We start from the raw sequence: 19,545 nt of genomic DNA, 5'->3' as shown, positions 1-19,545 counted from the left end.
TTCATGGGACTTTATACAAACTGTTTGCAATAAGGTTTGTGCTGACATCATTTATATACAGATAAAAACACACATTTTCAGAAAACAAAATCATTTTTGTACTGACAAAATGTATTTTGTGACCATAGAATTTTTATGATAAGAAATGTCACTCCAAATGTCACTCAGCAACCTGCAATTATTGGGAAGTTGCATTTAAGACGTTCTATGTGTTTTATCGAAACTTCACAATGATTGCAATGCCTACTGAACTCTTAACTAGGGCTAAAATAATGTATGCTCTGACAGAATTAACTGTTCTGATGACAACATTTGTTTGTTGTCCAAAAATGTATTTTGTTAGCACAAAGTTATCTGAGCACCACAGTACAAAATCATTATCTCCACTCATGGACAGATTTTTTGTGTAGAGTTCAGGGGTTCCCAACCTGTGAGCCACATTTAAATGTAAACGGAGTTGGGGAGAAACACAAGCATTAACCATGTTCCTGGGTGTCCTTGGAGGTTAGCAAATAGGGCTGTAAATGGGCAATTGGTAGCCACTGTGAACTGGCAGCCGACAGGAGGCCCTGTTTAACAGTACACATGATTTTTATGTAACGAAAACTTGCCTCCAAGCCAGGAATTCAAAAATAATGATTTGATTTGACGCCACTGGGAGCAACATTCAAGGGGTTGGGGAGCAATGTGTTGCTCACAAGCCACTAGTTGGGGATCAGTGGTCTAGTTCATTGTTACTGCTAGGAAGTTGTTTTTCTTTCATGCAAGCTGCTGTAGACTAAATAGTCTGTTACTAAATCTGAAGTTAGTAAGGAGAGTGGTGGAGTAGTTGTACCTAAAAGTGCAGATTCTAATTAGAATGAAAGTAGGTGCCCCTCCCCAAGACCCTTAAAGAAAGGGAAATGTCAAACTGTTTTATGTGGATTTAATGTGTATTTTTATTTGCATTCTGCAGGGTGATATGAATCCCTTTCATACATCATATATAACAATGTCATTTTTCATGATTTTTGCATCTGGTCTTTCCCCTCACATTGCAATGAGCAGCACCGAGGACAACAGGGTGAGTAACTGAAAAAAGTTTTATACATTTGCCAAAGAGCATTATATTTCCCTCAAGTTAGAACACAGATCAAGCCTGGAAATGTAGAAAATAGTTTAACAGTACGTTACACGTTAGTTAGTCTGCGTATTTTGAGAATTCTGCACCATTTCTAGAAAGTATTTTTTTCTTTGAAAATACAGTGCCTGTGACAATTCTAACAGGGCTTCTGTTTTATTATTCCATTTGGTCAGGCAGAAAGCCTAACAATCAGAACTACAAGAAGTGAAAAGGTTTTGTGGCTTATCTCCACTTTCTAATTTGGTGATGCACCATGCACCTGCCACCAGGGTTACTGTGAATAATTACCCACCGCCAACTTAAATTCTTTCCCTTTTGTATGAATTCCCTCCCACTTTTGCAGTAGTCACCCCCACCTAAATTTGAACTGGGCACCTGAGCCCTGCTGCCATGGTCTATCAGGAAAGGAAACCAGCACATGACATGGCAGATTATCGGATACATGACTGGATTATAGGATGATGTATCAAGAACTACTCCCAATCTGTCATACAGTAGGCCTGTATGGCTAAATTGACCAAACTAAATGATGTGATCTGGGCATGTATCTCCAGATTCTAGGGATGCACCAAATCCAGCATTTGGTTCTGGATTCAGTCAGGATTCAGCCTTTAACCACAGAATTTGGATCCTGCTGTCAGGATAAGCCCAGGATCGATCCCTGGTTTCCTGGGTTCTGGACACGGCACCTTGCCAGATGAGCCACCAGGGGCTCTTGGGGCTCATCATGAACTCTTGTTGTTACTTATGTTATCTGCCTGTTCACAGTTTGTTCTTCTGTTCCTCCCTATTCTCCACCCACCTCATTTACCCTCATGTGTTCCCCATTCCCAATTACCTGCCCTTTATTAACCCCGCCCTGAGCTTTGCTCAGGGCTGAGTCATAAATGTTTCTGTGCTGTTGTATCCTGGATCCTGTGCCCTAAATGCTTTGGACTTTGATTACCTTGTTCCTGAAATCCTTGTTTCCTGTGTGAGTACCCCATTACCTCGTATCCCGTGGAACCCCTGTTTTGACTTTGGCCTGACCCTATCTTCACCTTGCCCTTCTTGCCTTTGTTTACCCTTTTGTTGCTATTAAATCATCGTTTCAACCCTGCCCATGCCTCCTACCATCTTTGGCTACACCCCAGGGCTTCCCCCATATCCGCTCCCCAGGGAGTGGCTCTCCTCGATCACCCTGGTTCCCAGCGGTGATCATTACAGTATGACTCAGCCAAACAGGAAGCCCTTGGAAAAGCCCTCCATGCTTTCCTTTACCGGTGTGGAACTACAACTCCCTTGGGGTGGGGAGAATGAGGCAATAGTCAGCTCCCATTTCTCTGATGATGTTTGGCAGGATTTTGTATCTGATGATGACTGGGAGGATTCTGTCTTTGATGAGGATTGGGAGGATTTAGACTTGGATGTAGCTGAACTTCAAACTGCTATCAGGCCTGTGTCTGTTAAATCGCTTCCAGTCCTTGGGCCCTTGTCTCCTCCACAACCTTCTATTCCCGGGCCTGCTACCCCTCAGCAACTGCTTCCCCAGCAGCGTCGGCTGCCCACTGTACCTGAGGGGGTTTCCCAGCAGCCTCAGCTGCCCGAGGCTCCAACTAAGCTTCCCCATCGACTGGCTCCCCAGAGTCTGCCTCCTGTACTTGTGCCGGCTTATGTGACCCTAGAAGAGGGGCTTCTGCCTTGTCCTGTGCCTCCAGAAGTGGGGCTTCTGTCTTGTTCTGTGCCTCCAAAAATGGGGCTTCTGCCGTGCCTTGTACCCCCAAGAGAGGAGGCTTCGCAGCAGCATCGGCTGCCCACGGCTCCTGAGGTTTCCCAGCAGCCTCGGCTACCCAAGTGTCCAGCTAGACCTTCCCGACGACTGGCTCCCAACTGGCTGTCTGCTGTGCCGGCTTCCCGTCCTGTCTGCTGTGCCGGCTTCCCAGCCTGTCCTGTCTGCTGTGCCGGCTTCCCAGCCTGTCCTGTCTGCTGTGCCGGCTTCCCAGCCTGTCCTGTCTGCTGTGCCGGCTTCCCAGCCTGTCCTGTCTGCTGTGCCGGCTTCCCAGCCTGTCCTGTCTGCTGTGCCGGCTTCCCAGCCTGTCCTGTCTGCTGTGCCGGCTTCCCAGCCTGTCCTGTCTGCTGTGCCGGCTTCCCAGCCTGTCCTGTCTGCTGTGCCGGCTTCCCAGCCTGTCCTGTCTGCTGTGCCGGCTTCCCAGCCTGTCCTGTCTGCTGTGCCGGCTTCCCAGCCTGTCCTGTCTGCTGTGCCGGCTTCCCAGCCTGTCCTGTCTGCTGTGCCGGCTTCCCAGCCTGTCCTGTCTGCTGTGCCGGCTTCCCAGCCTGTCCTGTCTGCTGTGCCGGCTTCCCAGCCTGTCCTGTCTGCTGTGCCGGTCCCTCAGCAGCTGCCTCCTGTTCCAGTGCCGGTCCCTCAGCAGCTGCCTCCTGTTCCAGTGCCGGTCCCTCAGCAGCTGCCTCCTGTTCCAGTGCCGGTCCCCCAGCAGCTGCCTCCTGTTCCAGTGCCGGTTCCCTCAGCAGCTGCCTCCTGTTCCAGTGCCGGCTCCCCGAAAGCTGCCTCCTGCTCCAGTGCCGGCTCCCCGAAAGCTGCCTCCTGTTTCAGTGTCGGTTCTCCAGCCGCTTCCAGCCTGTGTGCCAGCAGCCCAGCCGCTTCCAGCCTGTGTGCCAGCAGCCCAGCCGCTTCCAGCCTGTGTGCCAGCAGCCCAGCCGCTTCCAGCCTGTGTGCCAGCAGCCCAGCCGCTTCCAGCCTGTGTGCCAGCAGCCCAGCCGCTTCCAGCCTGTGTGCCAGCAGCCCAGCCGCTTCCAGCCTGTGTGCCAGCAGCCCAGCCGCTTCCAGCCTGTGTGCCAGCCGCTTCCAGCCTGTGTGCCAGCCGCTTCCAGCCTGTGTGCCAGCCGCTTCCAGCCTGTGTGCCAGCCGCTTCCAGCCTGTGTGCCAGCAGCCCAGCCGCTTCCAGCCTGTGTGCCAGTGGTCCCGTCTGCAGTTCCTGTGCCAGTGGTCCCGTCTGCAGTTCCTGTGCCAGTGGTCCCGTCTGCAGTTCCTGTGCCAGTGGTCCCGTCTGCAGTTCCTGTGCCAGTGGTCCCGTCTGCAGTTCCTGTGCCAGTGGTCCCGTCTGCAGTTCCTGTGCCAGTGGTCCCGTCTGCAGTTCCTGTGCCAGTGGTCCCGTCTGCAGTTCCTGTGCCAGTGGTCCCGTCTGCAGTTCCTGTGCCAGTGGTCCCGTCTGCAGTTCCTGTGCCAGTGGTCCCGTCTGCAGTTCCTGTGCCAGTGGTCCCGTCTGCAGTTCCTGTGCCAGTGGTCCCGTCTGCAGTTCCTGTGCCAGTGGTCCCGTCTGCAGTTCCTGTGCCAGTGGTCCCGTCTGCAGTTCCTGTGCCAGTGGTCCCGTCTGCAGTTCCTGTCCCAGTGGTCCCGTCTGCAGTTCCTGTCCCAGTGGTCCCGTCTGCATCTCCTGTGCCAGCAGCCTTCCCGGTCCCAGGCGTGGCTCCAGGTGGTCCTCCGGTCCCAGGCGTGGCTCCAGGTGGTCCTCCGGTCCCAGGCGTGGCTCCAGGTGGTCCTCCGGTCCCAGGCGTGGCTCCAGGTGGTCCTCCGGTCCCAGGCGTGGCTCCAGGTGGTCCTCCGGTCCCAGGCGTGGCTCCAGGTGGTCCTCCGGTCCCAGGCGTGGCTCCAGGTGGTCCTCCGGTCCCAGGCGGCTCTCCAGCCTTTGACCCTGGCGGCTCTCCAGCCTTTGACCCTGGCGGCTCTCCAGCCTTTGACCCTGGCAAGACTTTTTGTCCCCCATCTCCAGTCATTGGACTAAAAAGGATGGGGGTCTTTCGTTTGGGTCGACCATTAAGGGGGGGTACTGTCAGGATAAGCCCAGGATCGATCCCTGGTTTCCTGGGTTCTGGACACGGCACCTTGCCAGATGAGCCACCAGGGGCTCTTGGGGCTCATCATGAACTCTTGTTGTTACTTATGTTATCTGCCTGTTCACAGTTTGTTCTTCTGTTCCTCCCTATTCTCCACCCACCTCGTTTACCCTCATGTGTTCCCCATTCCCAATTACCTGCCCTTTATTAACCCCGCCCTGAGCTAAATGTTTCTGTGCTGTTGTATCCTGGATCCTGTGCCCTAAATGCTTTGGACTTTGATTACCTTGTTCCTGAAATCCTTGTTTCCTGTGTGAGTACCCCATTACCTCGTATCCCGTGGAACCCCTGTTTTGACTTTGGCCTGACCCTATCTTCACCTTGCCCTTCTTGCCTTTGTTTACCCTTTTGTTGCTATTAAATCATCGTTTCAACCCTGCCCATGCCTCCTACCATCTTTGGCTACACCCCAGGGCTTCCCCCATATCCGCTCCCCAGGGAGTGGCTCTCCTCGATCACCCTGGTTCCCAGCGGTGATCATTACACCTGCTGAATCAAGACCGAATTTGGCCGAATCCGAAGCCAAATTAGGGCAGGAAGGGAAATCACGTAACTTAGTCACAACAAGGAAGTAAAAAAATGTTTCCACTTGCTCCCTTCCTGTCCCTGTTGTATTTATTTATTTGCATACACAAATTAGGATTTGGATTCTGTTCGGTATTTGGCCGAATCCTTCATGAAGGATTCGGGGATTCAGCAGAATCCCAAATCGTGGGTTTGGTGGATCCCTATCAGATTCACTGAGCTTTGCTTAGAAATATAAAAGATGGCTAAATACAGTATGCATTATAAAAAAAAATATATATAAAAAAAATATAAAAAGCATGGTAACTCAATAACCAGAGTTTTCAGCTGCGACTTTGCTGTAATAATCATGGTCCCCCCCAAGGATGGGCCAAACCTATTGTTTGAAAAACAGGGTACATGTCTCATTTAGTTCTCATTTTGTTTAAAAATCCCCTGTAAGCTAAGGATGTCCTGTTATTGGACCAGGAGTATAATTACCATTTCCTGTCAAAGGAGAAGGAAAGTTGCCAAGGTAGTTTATTGCCAATAGATTAGCCATAATAGTACAAGCTATAACGTTATATTTATTCTGTAGAATGTCCAATATCGAATATCTTACTAATTAAATAACAAAAAGTACTCAAATGTGTCTGACATGATCTGTCTTTCATCATGCAATGCTCGAGAACATAATCTTGAATGTGTTCTCTTAAACACTTTCAAATACATCCCTACCACATATGTCAAACTTACAGGCCTATAATGGACAGGCTGATATTGTAATATTGATTAAAATTACATTAGCTTTTCTGCAATCCATATGTACCATAGCAGGTGAAAGCAAGTCTGAGAAAATCAAAAAAAAGCCTGACTTGGACTGAACTAAGCTCTCTATGCCATCAGGCCCTGGTGCCTTGTTCACATCTATTTTGAATAAACATATCCTGTTGTCATGTTTTGGGTAGCCGAGAATGAGTAGAGTATAACAGTGCTTTATTAGCATGCACGCATTAAACAACAGTAACTTTCACTTTTAAGCTACCAGGAAGTATGCACAGTATAAGTATGAGCACAGTGACATCTACAGGCGATTTGCATAAATACAACATATTCCCCCTATAGTATATAAATAAATTATATGTAATAAACAACAACAGTGCATCTTAAAGCAATAATATACATTATTCACATCACATAGTCCTGGGTACATGCAGGTAGTTTTCTGATTCTCTCAGTATGCCTTATAGGTTCACTTTCTTCAGGCCTATTGCAGTTGGCATCAGGAGTAGGAAAATGTCCTTCATCACATGGAGCTTCTCCAAAGTCATACCTAACAGGAGCAAGACGACTTGCATTCCATCAGCGTCCATCGACAGTTCATATGTGTATGGTCCTCGGTGGCGTCTCACTTCAAGTGGTGTAGTAAATTTAGATTGTCCTTGTTTCAGTATTCCTGGTTTCTTAATTCTGACTAAAGATCCAGGCTGAAAGTGTACTTCTCTTGCACCAGTATAAGCCTTGCATTTGGCTTATTGACATTTTACAATGTCAGCAGTAGATGATTTTATAGGCACAGTATTTTGTGGAAGTTTGATGTCTGCAACATGTAATAATTCAGCTGGAGGTGATTGATGTGACTGGGAATACTAAGTTCATGTACAATTCACAAGGTTATTAGTTCATCTTTTTGCCCTGACATATCCGTAAGTGGGCTTGTTCCCCCTGCATCCTAAGGCCATGTAACCACAAAGTGAACCAACATACGTAATTAGAACTTGGCTAGGATATTCAGAGCACCTCCATTCAAGTAACTTCAGATCCTGGAAGTCTTGCAGTGATGCTAGAATGAATGGCAGTTCTCTCATTTAACTTTCTAGATAATCCTAAAACAGGGCATTCACCATCATGCAAAGGGTTTCTGGCATTTAGAGTTCTTTTTTACTTCCTCGCTTTTGTTTCCTGATTATTATTAGCCTGTATTTATATAACACTAACATAAACCACACTTAATATTGTAACATTTGTAGTGACTTATAAGTATGAGCACAGTGACATCTACAGGCTATTTGCATAAACACCATACCTGTGTTAACCACTGACTTGACTGAGCTTAGCCATCTGTGCCCCTATAGAGTGGGTCTTGCAACTCCTATATTGTATACACCAAAGAATATAACAGATGAATCACATTTGCTTTTCCTGTATCCTGTAAATTTTACTAATAATATGCTAAAAATTGTTTTTGGGGTTGGACTTAGCTTGTGCCTCAATTAGTTTCTCATATTCTATCTTGGCCTTCTTGTTATAGTATTTATATTCTTTAAAGAAGAAGTCACCGTCACTCTGGGGTACCCAATTCTAGGCACCCCCAAATGATTGTAATCTACATGATAACCCAGGACGGTGCTTCTTTTAGCAGAAAACTGCACTGGCCAGGGATATTTCTGTAGAAGTTGATCCACAGTGAACTTCCTTTTCTGGCTTTTTTCCTCTGGATGCTGGCATGTGCAGTAACAAAAAAAGCAAAGCAGCGGGAAGAGGATCAATCCATGGTGATTCTCCAGAAATACCCCAGGCTGATACTGTTTTTTGTTACAGAGTATTGTGTAAGTTTACACTCACTCATTTGACACTTGTAAGTGATTAACCCTTTCATTCTCCTTTAAAAGCAGATTCTGTCCCTTCCAACCTCCTGAGTTAAACTGTATAGGGAGTCTCTTAAAGGACCAGTAACATCAAAAATTTTTACAAAAAATTCTTTGGAATACAAAGGAAAAAAACACAGAGACAAATTAAAATTTAAAATAGCAAAGCCTTTATTAAGAAATAACTTACAGAAACTGCGCTTCCCCTCCTCTTCAGAAAAGGCGACAGGGTGACCATCCTGCAGCGCTCAATTTCTCCTCCCTGGCTATTCACTAACAGCTTGTTCTCTGCCCTGATCTCCTTTTCCAGCTCTTCTTCATCCTCCTCCTCCCAGGAGCAGCAGTAGGAAGGCGATGTCAGCGGGCTCCCCATTGGGTCCACATGAGGTGCATTCCAGGAGGGGTTGGCACCTTGGCTATGGGGCTGGGGTAAGAGTACAGATGGTTGTAAGGTAGTGCGGAGGGGGCAGCCGGGTGTGGGTGCTGTTTGTGGCTCTCATAGTGGTTCTGCTGGGCCAGGTTTCCAATCTTATTCCGTAGGATCCGTCTGATGGAGCTGACCCAGGGCATGTTGTACTTGTCGCAAGCGCCATCTGCAAGCGGCCGGTCCCCGGTCTCCCATTCGAATATGCCCTGCACTGGTGCACATTCCTACAGCTCGCAGTCGCCGCATCTCCTCTGTCTCTCTCTCCTGTGTGGCGTGTGAGCGCCAAAACGCAGGGTGTGGGATACAGACACAGCACAGATGCATCGCTGGCAGAAGCTCCTTCTCAGTTCCATTGTGCTTTTTTGCGGACAGAGGAAGATAAAGCTGCCCTACAGCCTGCACCTACCGAGGGACTGCAGAGAAGTCGCTGTAGGAAAGATTAAATTTTGGGTGCAGCTGTAGCATTGCATATTCGCATTCCCCCGGCACGGGCTGCACCTGTGTTCTGTTTGTTGCTGCTGCACAGTCGTGCGATTCCTATTTGCCGCTGGAAGGAATGGGGAGCGAGAGAAGCCCTGGCGTTTGGATGCTGCTGTTGGGACTTGACGTGCTGCCATGCTTGGCTTAGGGGAGGATGTCTGGAAGCTGGGAAGTGCTGCCAGGGCTGAGCCATGAAGATGGCGTGTGCAACAAGTACAACGGGCCCTCGGTCAGCTCCAGGGAGGGAGGATGAAGAAGAGCTGGAGAAGGAGATCGGGACAGAGGACATGCTGTCAGTGAATAGCCAGGGAGGAGAAATTGCGAGTCGCAGGATGGATGGTCTACTTTTCTGAAGAGGAGGGGAAGCGGAGTTTCTGTAAGTTATTTCTTAATAAAGGCTTTGCTATTTTAAATTTTGATTTGTCTTGGTGTTTTGTTTTTTTTTGTTGTATTCTAACAAATTTTTTTGTAAAAGATTTTTGATGTTCTGACCCTTTAACACTCTTACCTTTCCTTTTTAATAGAAGAAGGTATTCTGGATGTTTAAATCCTGGTGTGACTTTTATGACATATTGCTTTTTTTTTTTTATTTTGCTTTATTTAGATCAATGCCCGCACTCAGCTCAGGGTTTCCAGTCTCTTTCCCTCTGCATACTGGTTTGGCCAAGCGCTTGTGGATGTCATTCTTTATTGGATTTTACTCTTCCTGATGTTGTTTATATACTTTGCATTTAACAGCTTCTTTCTATTGGATTTTGTTCCTGCTATGGTGATGGTAAGGGTCACTAGAACACCGCACTGTTCCGTTCTAAGCTGTCTATAGTCATTTATTCTCTAGGCAACGGAAAATATGTTGATAATATCTCACCTTTTTACAGCTGTTAATTTTTTTCTGTTCCATAGGTTAAACCTTCTCTTTTCCATAAATATGATGTTCTTTTCTATAACTTTATGTCCCATTTTCAAAATGCTGAAATTCCAAACTGGAAATCTGCAAAACAAAATGTTAATTCAAACACCACAAAAAAATTTAAAATGAAGACTGAACTGTCAGAATAGACTTTAATTAGGGTAAGGTCATGCTGGGCGATTCAGGGAGATTTAGTCGCCTGGCGACTAATTGCCTTGTCTTTGCGGCGACCAATCTCCCTGAACGCCTTTCCTTTCTCTTGCACTTTCTAAAATGAAAAATTGCTGGCGCTAAGCACACGAGGTGATTAGTTTTCCGAAGTTGCCTCACAAGGAAACTTTTGGCTACTTTGGAAAACGAATCGCCGTGTGTGCTTAGTGCTGGCAATTTTTCATTTTAGCCAGTGCAAGAGTGAGGGAAGGTGTTCGGGGAGATTGGTCTCCGCAAAGACGAGGCGATTAGTCGCCAGGCGACTAAATCTCCCCGAATCGGCCAGTGTGACCTTACCCTTAGAAGCACATTTTCTGGAAATAGCTTTAAAGGGAATCTATACTTAGCTTTAATATCTTTTATCTGGAAACCTATTATCCAGAAAGCTCCAAATTACAGGAGGGCTATCTCCCTTTGGGGGTTATTTATCAAAGTCCGATATTTTTTTCTGAATAAAACTCAGACCAAATCCGCAGAAGTTTTTTGGGCTAAAAAAACGAAAATTTTGTTTGCTGGAAAAAATCGTGAAAAACCAGATTTTCACTATTTTTTCAGATTTTTTCATCCAGTCTTCACGATTTTTCACCCAAAAAGTCAGAATTTTGCCTGAAAACTTCGAACACTTCGGGGTATTGCCAAAAACCCAACGCACATAAAAAATCATTGGGAGTGTTACCAGATTTTTGCATTAGGAGTAATGTAAATAACCCCCTAAGAGTCCATTTTAAGAAAATAATTTTAACTTTTTAAGCTTATTTTTTTTCTCTGTAATAATAAAGCAGTAGCTTGTATTTGATACTAACTAAAAGGTTTTGGTGGCAATAAAATCCTATTGACTTTGTTTAACGTTTTAAATGTTTGTTTTTTTTAGCAGACTTAAGGTATCTAAATTACAGAAAGACTCTTTATCTGGATAACCCCAGGTCCTGATCATTCCGTATAACAGATCCCATACCTGTATGTCATTTTTGTTTAAAGACATATCACCTTACCTGTTCTAAGTTGTAACAAAACTTGGTTTATATGAAGAGGAAGGAAATCATGTCAGCAATCCTGCAATTGACTGGAAAATATTTGCCATTACAGATCACCGGCATCATTGGATATGGCATGGCAATGATCCTGTATGTTTATGTCATCTGCTTTATTTTTGGAAAAGGAAAAAGTCACAACGACAGCTGGTCATTATTCTTTGTTATAGTAAGTATAAATAAACTTGTGTGTCTTTGCAATTTCATTGGCTGGTTGCAGTTGAAGGCAAGGCCATAAAGGGTTCTTGCAAATGTTGTGTATTCTTTGGTGGCATATTTCACCCTGGAGAAAAGCTCCAATTGCCTAAATTGTCTGCCTTTGTCTGAGCTCTGCCAGCCACTGGTGTAACTACATATACATCAGACTTGGGCAACAAGTAGGGTTGCCACCTGGCCGGTATTTTACTGGCCTGGCCAGTAAAAATTATGCTTGATGCCAATGTTATTAATAGGAAAAATGGCAAGAATATAGTAAGGCCGGTATTTTTTTCCCAAAAATGTGGCAACCCTAGCAACAAGGGACTCGGACCTCGGGTCTGCTCTATCATTTTCCCCTCTCTCCAACCCCTTTCCTAACTTAAACTTCAACACACACCACAAACAGATAGAGAGCCAGCCATGAGGGGGCTGGGGAGGAGGCACTGTTTACACTGGGCTCTCCAAAGATTTTTGTTTTTGCAGGGGGCTCGGCGGTTTTCAAGGTACGCCTCTGCTGTCACCCCTGACCTTTTTTCTTGCCATGCCATGTCGTGCCAGAGCCCACATTTAATTTTCTTGCCCTTTGCCTGGCGTTAAGTTTGTTTTGCTGAATAAAAGCCAATTTCTGTTGATTAACTCTCCCCTCCCCCCCATCTCCCTTCCTGTTTACCAGCCACCCTCCTTCTTGGATCCTTCTCCAAAAACTATGACCAGTGGTCTTGAGACGCCATTGTGGCCCCCTCTGTGACATATTGACATTTTAAATGTTCTCCTTACAGAGAAACTGCCTACTGTTATATTAACCTTAATCCATTCAGTCTCGATGATCTTACCTCTATGATCTTACAGTAAATACACAGTGCTGCATAATTTGAAGAGAAACCTGGACCTGGCTCCATCCAGTGGCGTCACTACTGGGGGGATCAAACCTGGACCCTCTGGAGCAGCAGGGCAGGGGAGATCTTTGCTGTGTGTGCCAGCAGCACACCAATATGCAATTTATACAGGGGATGGGGGGCCCTGGTGCACATCCCACACCCGGGCCCATCATTATGTAGTTACACCACTGATTCTATTGCATTTGCAGGGCCGGATTTACATTGTGGGCGCCCCTAGGCCTGCTTCCGTTTGTCACCCCTCTCTCCTTGCCTTCACATGCACACATTTTCATCATCAGGTCAGAAGCACTGAGGATTGGCGCACTGGAAATTTAAAAAACTATTGTAACTCGCAGCCCCAGAACCTTTCCACAAATCCATACCTGGGCAGGTGCCCAGTAATGTATGACTGTATAAAACCTTTCAATTTAAAAAAATACCCTTTTAAAGGAGTGGTTCACCTTTGAAGTAACTTTTTGCATGTTGTAGAATGTCTGATTTCTAGCAAGTTTGCAATTGGTCTTCATTTTTCATATTTATATTATTTTTGAGTTATTTGTCTTTTGCCTCTTTCGAGCTTTCAAATGACTGACCCGTAAAAAAACAAATGCTCTGTACGGCTAAACGTTTATTGTTATTGCTACTATTTATTGCTCATTTTTCTATTCAGGCCCTCTCCTATTCATTCTCCAGTCTTTTTTTCTAATCAGTGTGTCGTTGAGACACGAGCAACCAGATTGCTGACATTGCAAACGGAGAGCTGCTGAATAAAAAGCTAAAAAAAACCCGCAAAACCCACGGATATTAGAAAAGTAAAACCAATTGCAAATTGTCTCAGAATATCACGCTCTGCATCATACTAAGAGTTAATTAAAAGGTGAACAACCCCTTTAATACTTATCTGAAACAGTTAGTTCACATAGTGAGCCAAGAGCACTGTAATGCATGCAACCTTTTAGTAGTTCATGCATTCTGCATCTACATGCCATTGTGTGGGAGGGGGGGCTGCAGTATATATGGGGGTGTTCTGATTTAGCCAATATATTGTGTAACATGATTTCATCAAGTTTGTTAAAATTGTTTATCTGCCCTTAATTTTTTCCCGGCAGACATCTTATTTTCCAGCTATGGCAATGGGTACCTGGATTTTTCCGATGCTCTATGTATTACTCATCATTTTTCCTGGGAGTGCTCTAAATGGAATCATGGAATACACTGTAAGTGAAATTGTTTATTAATGTACAATAATTACATTATGAACAGAAGTGCATTTTTGGATTTGGCCTCCATACCGGATACTTCACAAAAGATTCAGACCACTCCTAAACCAAATATGAACCCCTATTTGAATATTAAACAAGGCAAAATTTCATCAAAATGGTCGTGTTCAGTTGTCCGGTCACATAATGGCCACCTTGGGATTAAAGGTGGCCATAGACACACAGATCCTATCGTACGAATCGAGGATTCGTACGATTTTCGGATCGTGTTTGGCGTGTGCCGACATCTTTCGTCCGGCGGAGATCGGTCGTTTGGTCGATCGGTCAGGTTTGATTTTGACCCATGCCCATGGCACATCGTAATCGGATCGGTCGGCCATACGGCCGAACAATCAGATTACCCCCGATATAGCCATGCTCGTTAATGCCATATTGGGGAAAGATCCGCTCGTTTGGCGATGTTGCGTCTATGTCCACCTTAAGACGAAGCTCAAACTTGCGAAGGCCTATTTATCAACTGCCTCATTTTAGTGTTTTTTCGAGATTTTCGATTTTCAAAACCGAAACTAAATGTGGCCATACACGAGCAGATAATGCTGCAGATATCGGTCATTTAGACCAAATTGACAGCTAATCTGCCCGTGTATGGAGGCTTCCGATGGGTCTTTCCGAGCGATATCTGGACATGATATCGATCGTGAAGGTTTGATTTTTCTCCTGACCGACCCGTCGAAGCCCATTGCGCTCGTCGTAATCCGATCGTTCGGCCATAGGGCCAAAAATTCAGATTACCCCCGATATTGCGGGGTATATTGGGGAAAAGATATGCTCGTTTGGCGATGTCGCCAAACGAGCAGATCTTTTAGTATGTATCCACCTTAAACTCGTTTTCTCTAAAACCATGAATGTCTTGAAGTTTATTAAAAGTTCTGAATTTTTTGGACAATTCCTAGAGGGAAAAAATCTGAATCTGATTTAAAACGGTCCAGTAGGATCAGCGCAATTCCCATTGACTTCTACATGACCTTGACAACTTTTACCTGGCAAAGTTTTGTGTTTTTAAAGGATTTTGCACTTAATAAACCTCAAAATTTTTAGAGCTTCGGGAAAAATAATAAATCGGCCCCTTTGTGGTGCTGTTTGCATTGACAATTATATTTAAGTGCACTGGTGCAGTCATTTTATTTGAGCAAATTCATCTCTAGAGTGTCCTCTTATATTTTATGTACACACAAAAAATCCTGCAATTGATCCCTCCTAGCACATGATTTAAAATGAAGAACTTGGCAGCAGAGAAAAGAACATAAATCAAAACATAATTAAAAACTCGTTTTGATCACATACCGTAAGACAAACGTTGCACTGAATGATCCTTTTTACACATTAAGCCCGAAAAGATTCCCTATGTAATCATACACGCCAAACAATACTTCTAGAACTTTTCGAGGTATTTAGATTTTTTATTCAGCAGCTCTCCAGTTTGCAATTTCAGCTATCTGGTCACTAGGGTCCACATTACCCTAGCAACTGTGCACTGATTGTAATGAGAGACAGGAATGTGAATAGGAGAGGGCCTGAATAGAAAGAGGAGTAATAAGTAGCAGTAGCAATACATTTGCGGCTTTACAGAGCATTTGTTTTTTAGATGGGGGAAAGAGTCAGAAGAAGAAGGCAAGTAATTAAAAAACTATATAAAAAAAAATAATGAAGGCCAATTAAACAGTTGCTTGAAACAGACCATTCTATAATATACTAAATTTAAAATGCCACTAATTGCTTATGGTTAAAGGAGTGATGCATCTTTAAATTAATGTTTAGTATGTTTTTATTATTATTATTATTAACATGTATTTATATAGCGCCAACATATTGCGTAGCACTGTAAAGTAAATGTGATTATACAACTACATCACATGAATAACATATATAGAATATATGGAGTAACAAACATCACAATCAATACAGGTACAAAAAGGTGAGGAAGGCCCTATGCATAGACATACAGTCTAAAGGGAAGGGAGTAATACACAAGGGGTGGGAGTGGGCAAGATCGAATTAAGTGGGTGAGAAATGTGGTATTGTATGTGGTGTTGCGTTTGGTAGTTAAGCAGAGTGAGGGTAGGCTTCTCGAAAGAAGTGCGTTTTCAGAGATTTTTTGAAAGCAGAAAGGTTGGGAGAAAGTCGGACAGACCGTGGAAGAGCGTTCCAGAGGAGGGGTGCAGCCCTTGCAAAGTCTTGAATGCGAGCATGTGAGGAGGTAATGAGAGAAGAGTTGGGTAGCAGGTCAGCAGAGGAGCGTAGTAAGCGAGTGGGTGAGTATATAGAGATGAGTTCAGAGATGTAGGGTGGAGCAGAGTTGTGAAGTGCTTTGAAAGTCAGTGTCATTAATTTGAATTTGATTCTGAAAGGTAACGGAAGCCAGTGCAGGGATTGACAGAATGGCGAGGCAGAGGAGGAGCGGTTGCTGAGGTGTATGAGCCTCGCAGCAGTGTTCATTATGGACTGGAGAGGTGACAGTCTCTGGAGGGGGAGGCCAATTAAAAGAGAGTTACAGTAGTCTAGACGCGATATGATGAGAGAGTGAATAAGAATTTTGGCAGCGTCTTGGGTGATAAATGATCGTATTTTGGATATGTTCCTTAGGTGGAAGTGACATGATTTAATAAGTGACTGGATATGAGGAGTGAATGACAGGGCAGAATCTAGGATAACCCCAAGGCACCGGGCCTGGGGAGAGGGGGTGATAGTGGAATTGTTAACTATGATGGATACTTCGGGGATGCTACTGGTGTTAGTTGGAGGAAAGAGAACCATTTCAGTTTTAGAGAGGTTTAATTTAAGGTAGCGTTGCGTCATCCAGGTAGTGATAGCGGACAGGCAGGAGGAGACGCGAGTTAGGAGTTCTGGGTTGAGATCAGGAGATGAGAGTATCGTCAGCATAGAGGTGGTAGTGAAAACCATACGAATTTATTAATTTGCCAAGGGAGGAAGTATAGAGGGAGAATAGTAATGGTCCCAGGACAGAGCCTTGGGGAACTCCAACAGAAAGAGGTAGGGGAGAAGATGATACTCCATTGTAGGAGACACTGAAGGAACGATTGGTGATGTAAGAAGAGAACCAGGACAGGGCTGTGTCACGAAGGCCAAGCGACTGGAGGGACTGGAGGAGGAGAGGGTGATCTACAGTGTCAAATGCGGCTGAGATCAAGCAGTATTAGTAGTGAGAAATGATTGTTGGCTTTGGCGGTTAAGAGGTCATTAGTTAGTCGAGTCAGGGCAGTTTCCGTGGAGTGTTGTGGCTTAAAACCAGATTGTAGGGGGTCCAGCAGGTTATTGTCAGAGAGGAATGAGGTAAGTCGGTTGTAGACTAGGCGCTCAAGTAGTTTAGAGATGAAAGGTAGCAGAGAGATAGGTCGGAGGTTGTCAATATTGGAGGGATCAAGAGAGGGTTTTTTCATAATGGGGGTGACAAGAGCATGTTTTAGTTGAGAAGGAAACAGTCCAGTTGAGAGCGAAAGATTAAATAGGTGAGTTAAGGCTTTGATTAGACAAGGATTGGTATTGCGGAGAAGTTTTGAGGGAATTGGATCAAGCGGGCAGGTGGTAAGGTGAGAAGAGGCCAGAAGCTTTGAGACTTCCTCATCAGTGACAGGGGTGAAGGAGCACAGGAGAGACTGGGGAGTGTGGAGGGAGGGTGGTGGAAGTCTAGGGGGGTTGAGTAGTGTAATGTCCCTTCTGATAGTGTCAATTTTGTTTTTGAAGTGCTCAGCAATATCTTGAGCAGAGACAGATGTGCATGGAGGGGGTGGAGAAGGGGAAAGGAGAGTGTTAAGGGTGGAGAAAAGTTGTGCTGGTTTTTTAGAAAGGGAGTTAATGAGTGAAGTAAAGTATGTTTGTTTGGCTTGGAAGAGGCTGGTGTTAAAGGAGCGCAGGGCAGATTTGTAGCTCCAAAAGTCTGATTCTGAACGGGATTTGCGCCAGCGACGCTCAAGTGCACGTGAGTGTCTTTGGAGCGCTTTTGTCTGAGCAGTATGCCAAGGTTGAAGTGGTTTGGGTCGAGAACGTTTACTTTTTATAGGAGCAAGCTCATTTAGGGCAGTGGTGAGAGTACTATAGTAGACAGAGGTAGCCACATTAGGACATGAGATGGCTGAGATATTAGAGTGAAGAGAGTCAAAGGAAGAAGAGAGATGTGACACGTCTACAGCTTGCAAGTCACGGTAAGTACGTGTTTGGGGAATAGCAGGGGGTGAGGAGGGAGTTAGTGAGAGTTGAAATGTGAGCATATTGTGATCAGAGAGGGGAAATGTTAGTAAAATTGGAGGTTGAACAGAGTCTGGTAAATACAGATGGAGTCACTCTGTTTTGTACATTTATCGCGCTATAACGCTAGATAAGCTGCAGCAAGCGCGATGTGTCACGAAGCCTAGTCGCGTTTAGTGCATTTACAGGCATGTATTACCAGTTTCTGCCACTAGAGGCCGCCAAACACAAGGCAATGTAGAAACGATGTTTAAGCTTTTCAAGTGGTGGCCTAACGGATTAAGTGCTTCATTTTGGACCAAGGAGTTTAGTGTTCAATCCCCATTATATGTAACTTACTCCCCCTCTAATTTATACTAAGAACTGAAACGATTTATATGTCATACTCACTGACTTTTTTCTTTTTCTCTCAGCCACCTTCATGTCTTTCTTCCTCTCCCTGAATTTTCTTTGCCCAGTGTCTCACATAATTCCATGTGTCCATCTCTCAGCTTGTTTTTTCATCTGCCCTTTAGCTCTGCCCCTTTGTTTCCCCTATTTTTACTTCATTCCATGTGTCCCTGTCAGTCCGATTTTACATCTCTCACCTGGTTTCTATTTCTTCATCGTCCTCCGTGTATCTTCCAGTTTACAGATTGAGCTGTATCCCTATTGTAGTATAGTGGTTAGGGAAACGGATTAGATAATGGAAGGTTATAGGTTCAAATCCCCTCTCAGACCTTTTTTTACTTTCACCCTCTGTCTCCCTGATTTTTACTTTATCCCCTCTGTCACTGTCAGTCCATTATCTGCTCTGTCTCCCCGATATTTACTTCATCTCTTGTGTCCCTATCAGCCCATTACATCTGTCCCATGTCTCTCTATTTTTTCATATTACTCCATGTATCTTCCAGCATACACACAGAGCTGTAGTCCTATTGTAGTGTAGTGGTTAGGGAATTGGTTTTGATAATGGAAGGTCATAGGTTTGAATCCCCTTTCATCCTAATTTTTACTTTAGCCCTGTGTTCCTCTCTCAGACCAATTTTTATATTACCCTGTGTCCCTCTCGCGATTTTTACTTTTCTGCCCTGTCCCTCTGCCTCCCCAATATTTACTTCATCCCATGTGTCCCAATAAGCTAGATATTACATCTGTCCCCTGGTCTCTCTATGTTTCCCATCTGCCTCCATGTAGCTGTTGCATAGCAGTTAGACATCTAGTTTTACAAACGTAACATCATACTGTAGGTTTGAGACCTGATAGTGCATTTTTTGTTTAAACTCTTTTTTTTTTTTAATTTACAGCACTGAGCTAAACCATTGTGCCTTACACATTGCCAGTGTCTGCTGACACTCGAGGGGGAAGGGGAAAGACATGGACCTGCACAATGTTTGTCTCTATCCACTCAATAGACACTGGCAATGTGTAAAGCACAATGTTTCACTATTCATAAAAGATAATAGTATGTTACAGTTATACTGTTAATCCACTCAATAGATGCTGGCATTACAGGGGCGGGTTAATGAATAGGCTAACATAGGCTACAGCCTATCTGATCTGATCCTATCTGATCCCCATTGTAAGCAACAGTCCTGTCCTGCTTTATGGCAGCTGAGTTTCTAGCTATCTGTATAACACAGCATTCAGTCCCAGTGGCTGCACAGATCCTGTCTGATCCCCATTGTAAGCAGCAGTCATGTCCTGCTTTATGGCAGCTGAGTTTCTAGCTATCTGTATAACACAGCATTCAGTCCCAGTGGCTGCACAGATCCTATCTGAT

The 19,545-nt window shown here is 44.9% G+C and overlaps 1 protein-coding gene and 1 long non-coding RNA gene across 2 annotated transcripts in view; both read left to right on the top strand.

The window, feature by feature from the left end:
* LOC108701784 (ATP-binding cassette sub-family A member 10-like) overlaps positions 1 to 9,036 on the top strand; it is a 49,997-nt gene extending 40,961 nt beyond the window's left edge. Inside the window, exons 18-19 of the mRNA XM_041576261.1 lie at positions 4,567 to 4,773; positions 8,707 to 9,036. Of these exons, the coding sequence (XP_041432195.1) occupies positions 4,567 to 4,773; positions 8,707 to 9,036 (537 nt within the window). The remainder of the gene's footprint in view (positions 1 to 4,566; positions 4,774 to 8,706) is intronic.
* Positions 9,037 to 9,639: 603 nt separating this feature from the next.
* Positions 9,640 to 13,660, top strand: LOC121397939. The gene is made up of 3 exons (XR_005964057.1): positions 9,640 to 9,848; positions 11,280 to 11,393; positions 13,410 to 13,660. It is a non-coding gene; the product is annotated as an uncharacterized LOC121397939 (long non-coding RNA).
* Positions 13,661 to 19,545: the final 5,885 nt, after the last annotated feature.

Source organism: Xenopus laevis, chromosome 9_10L (genome assembly GCF_017654675.1).
Source record: "Xenopus laevis strain J_2021 chromosome 9_10L, Xenopus_laevis_v10.1, whole genome shotgun sequence".
NCBI lineage: Eukaryota > Metazoa > Chordata > Amphibia > Anura > Pipidae > Xenopus > Xenopus laevis.
The sequence above is the reverse complement of the archived record's forward strand: the minus strand, read 5'-3'. Positions and strand labels throughout refer to the sequence as shown.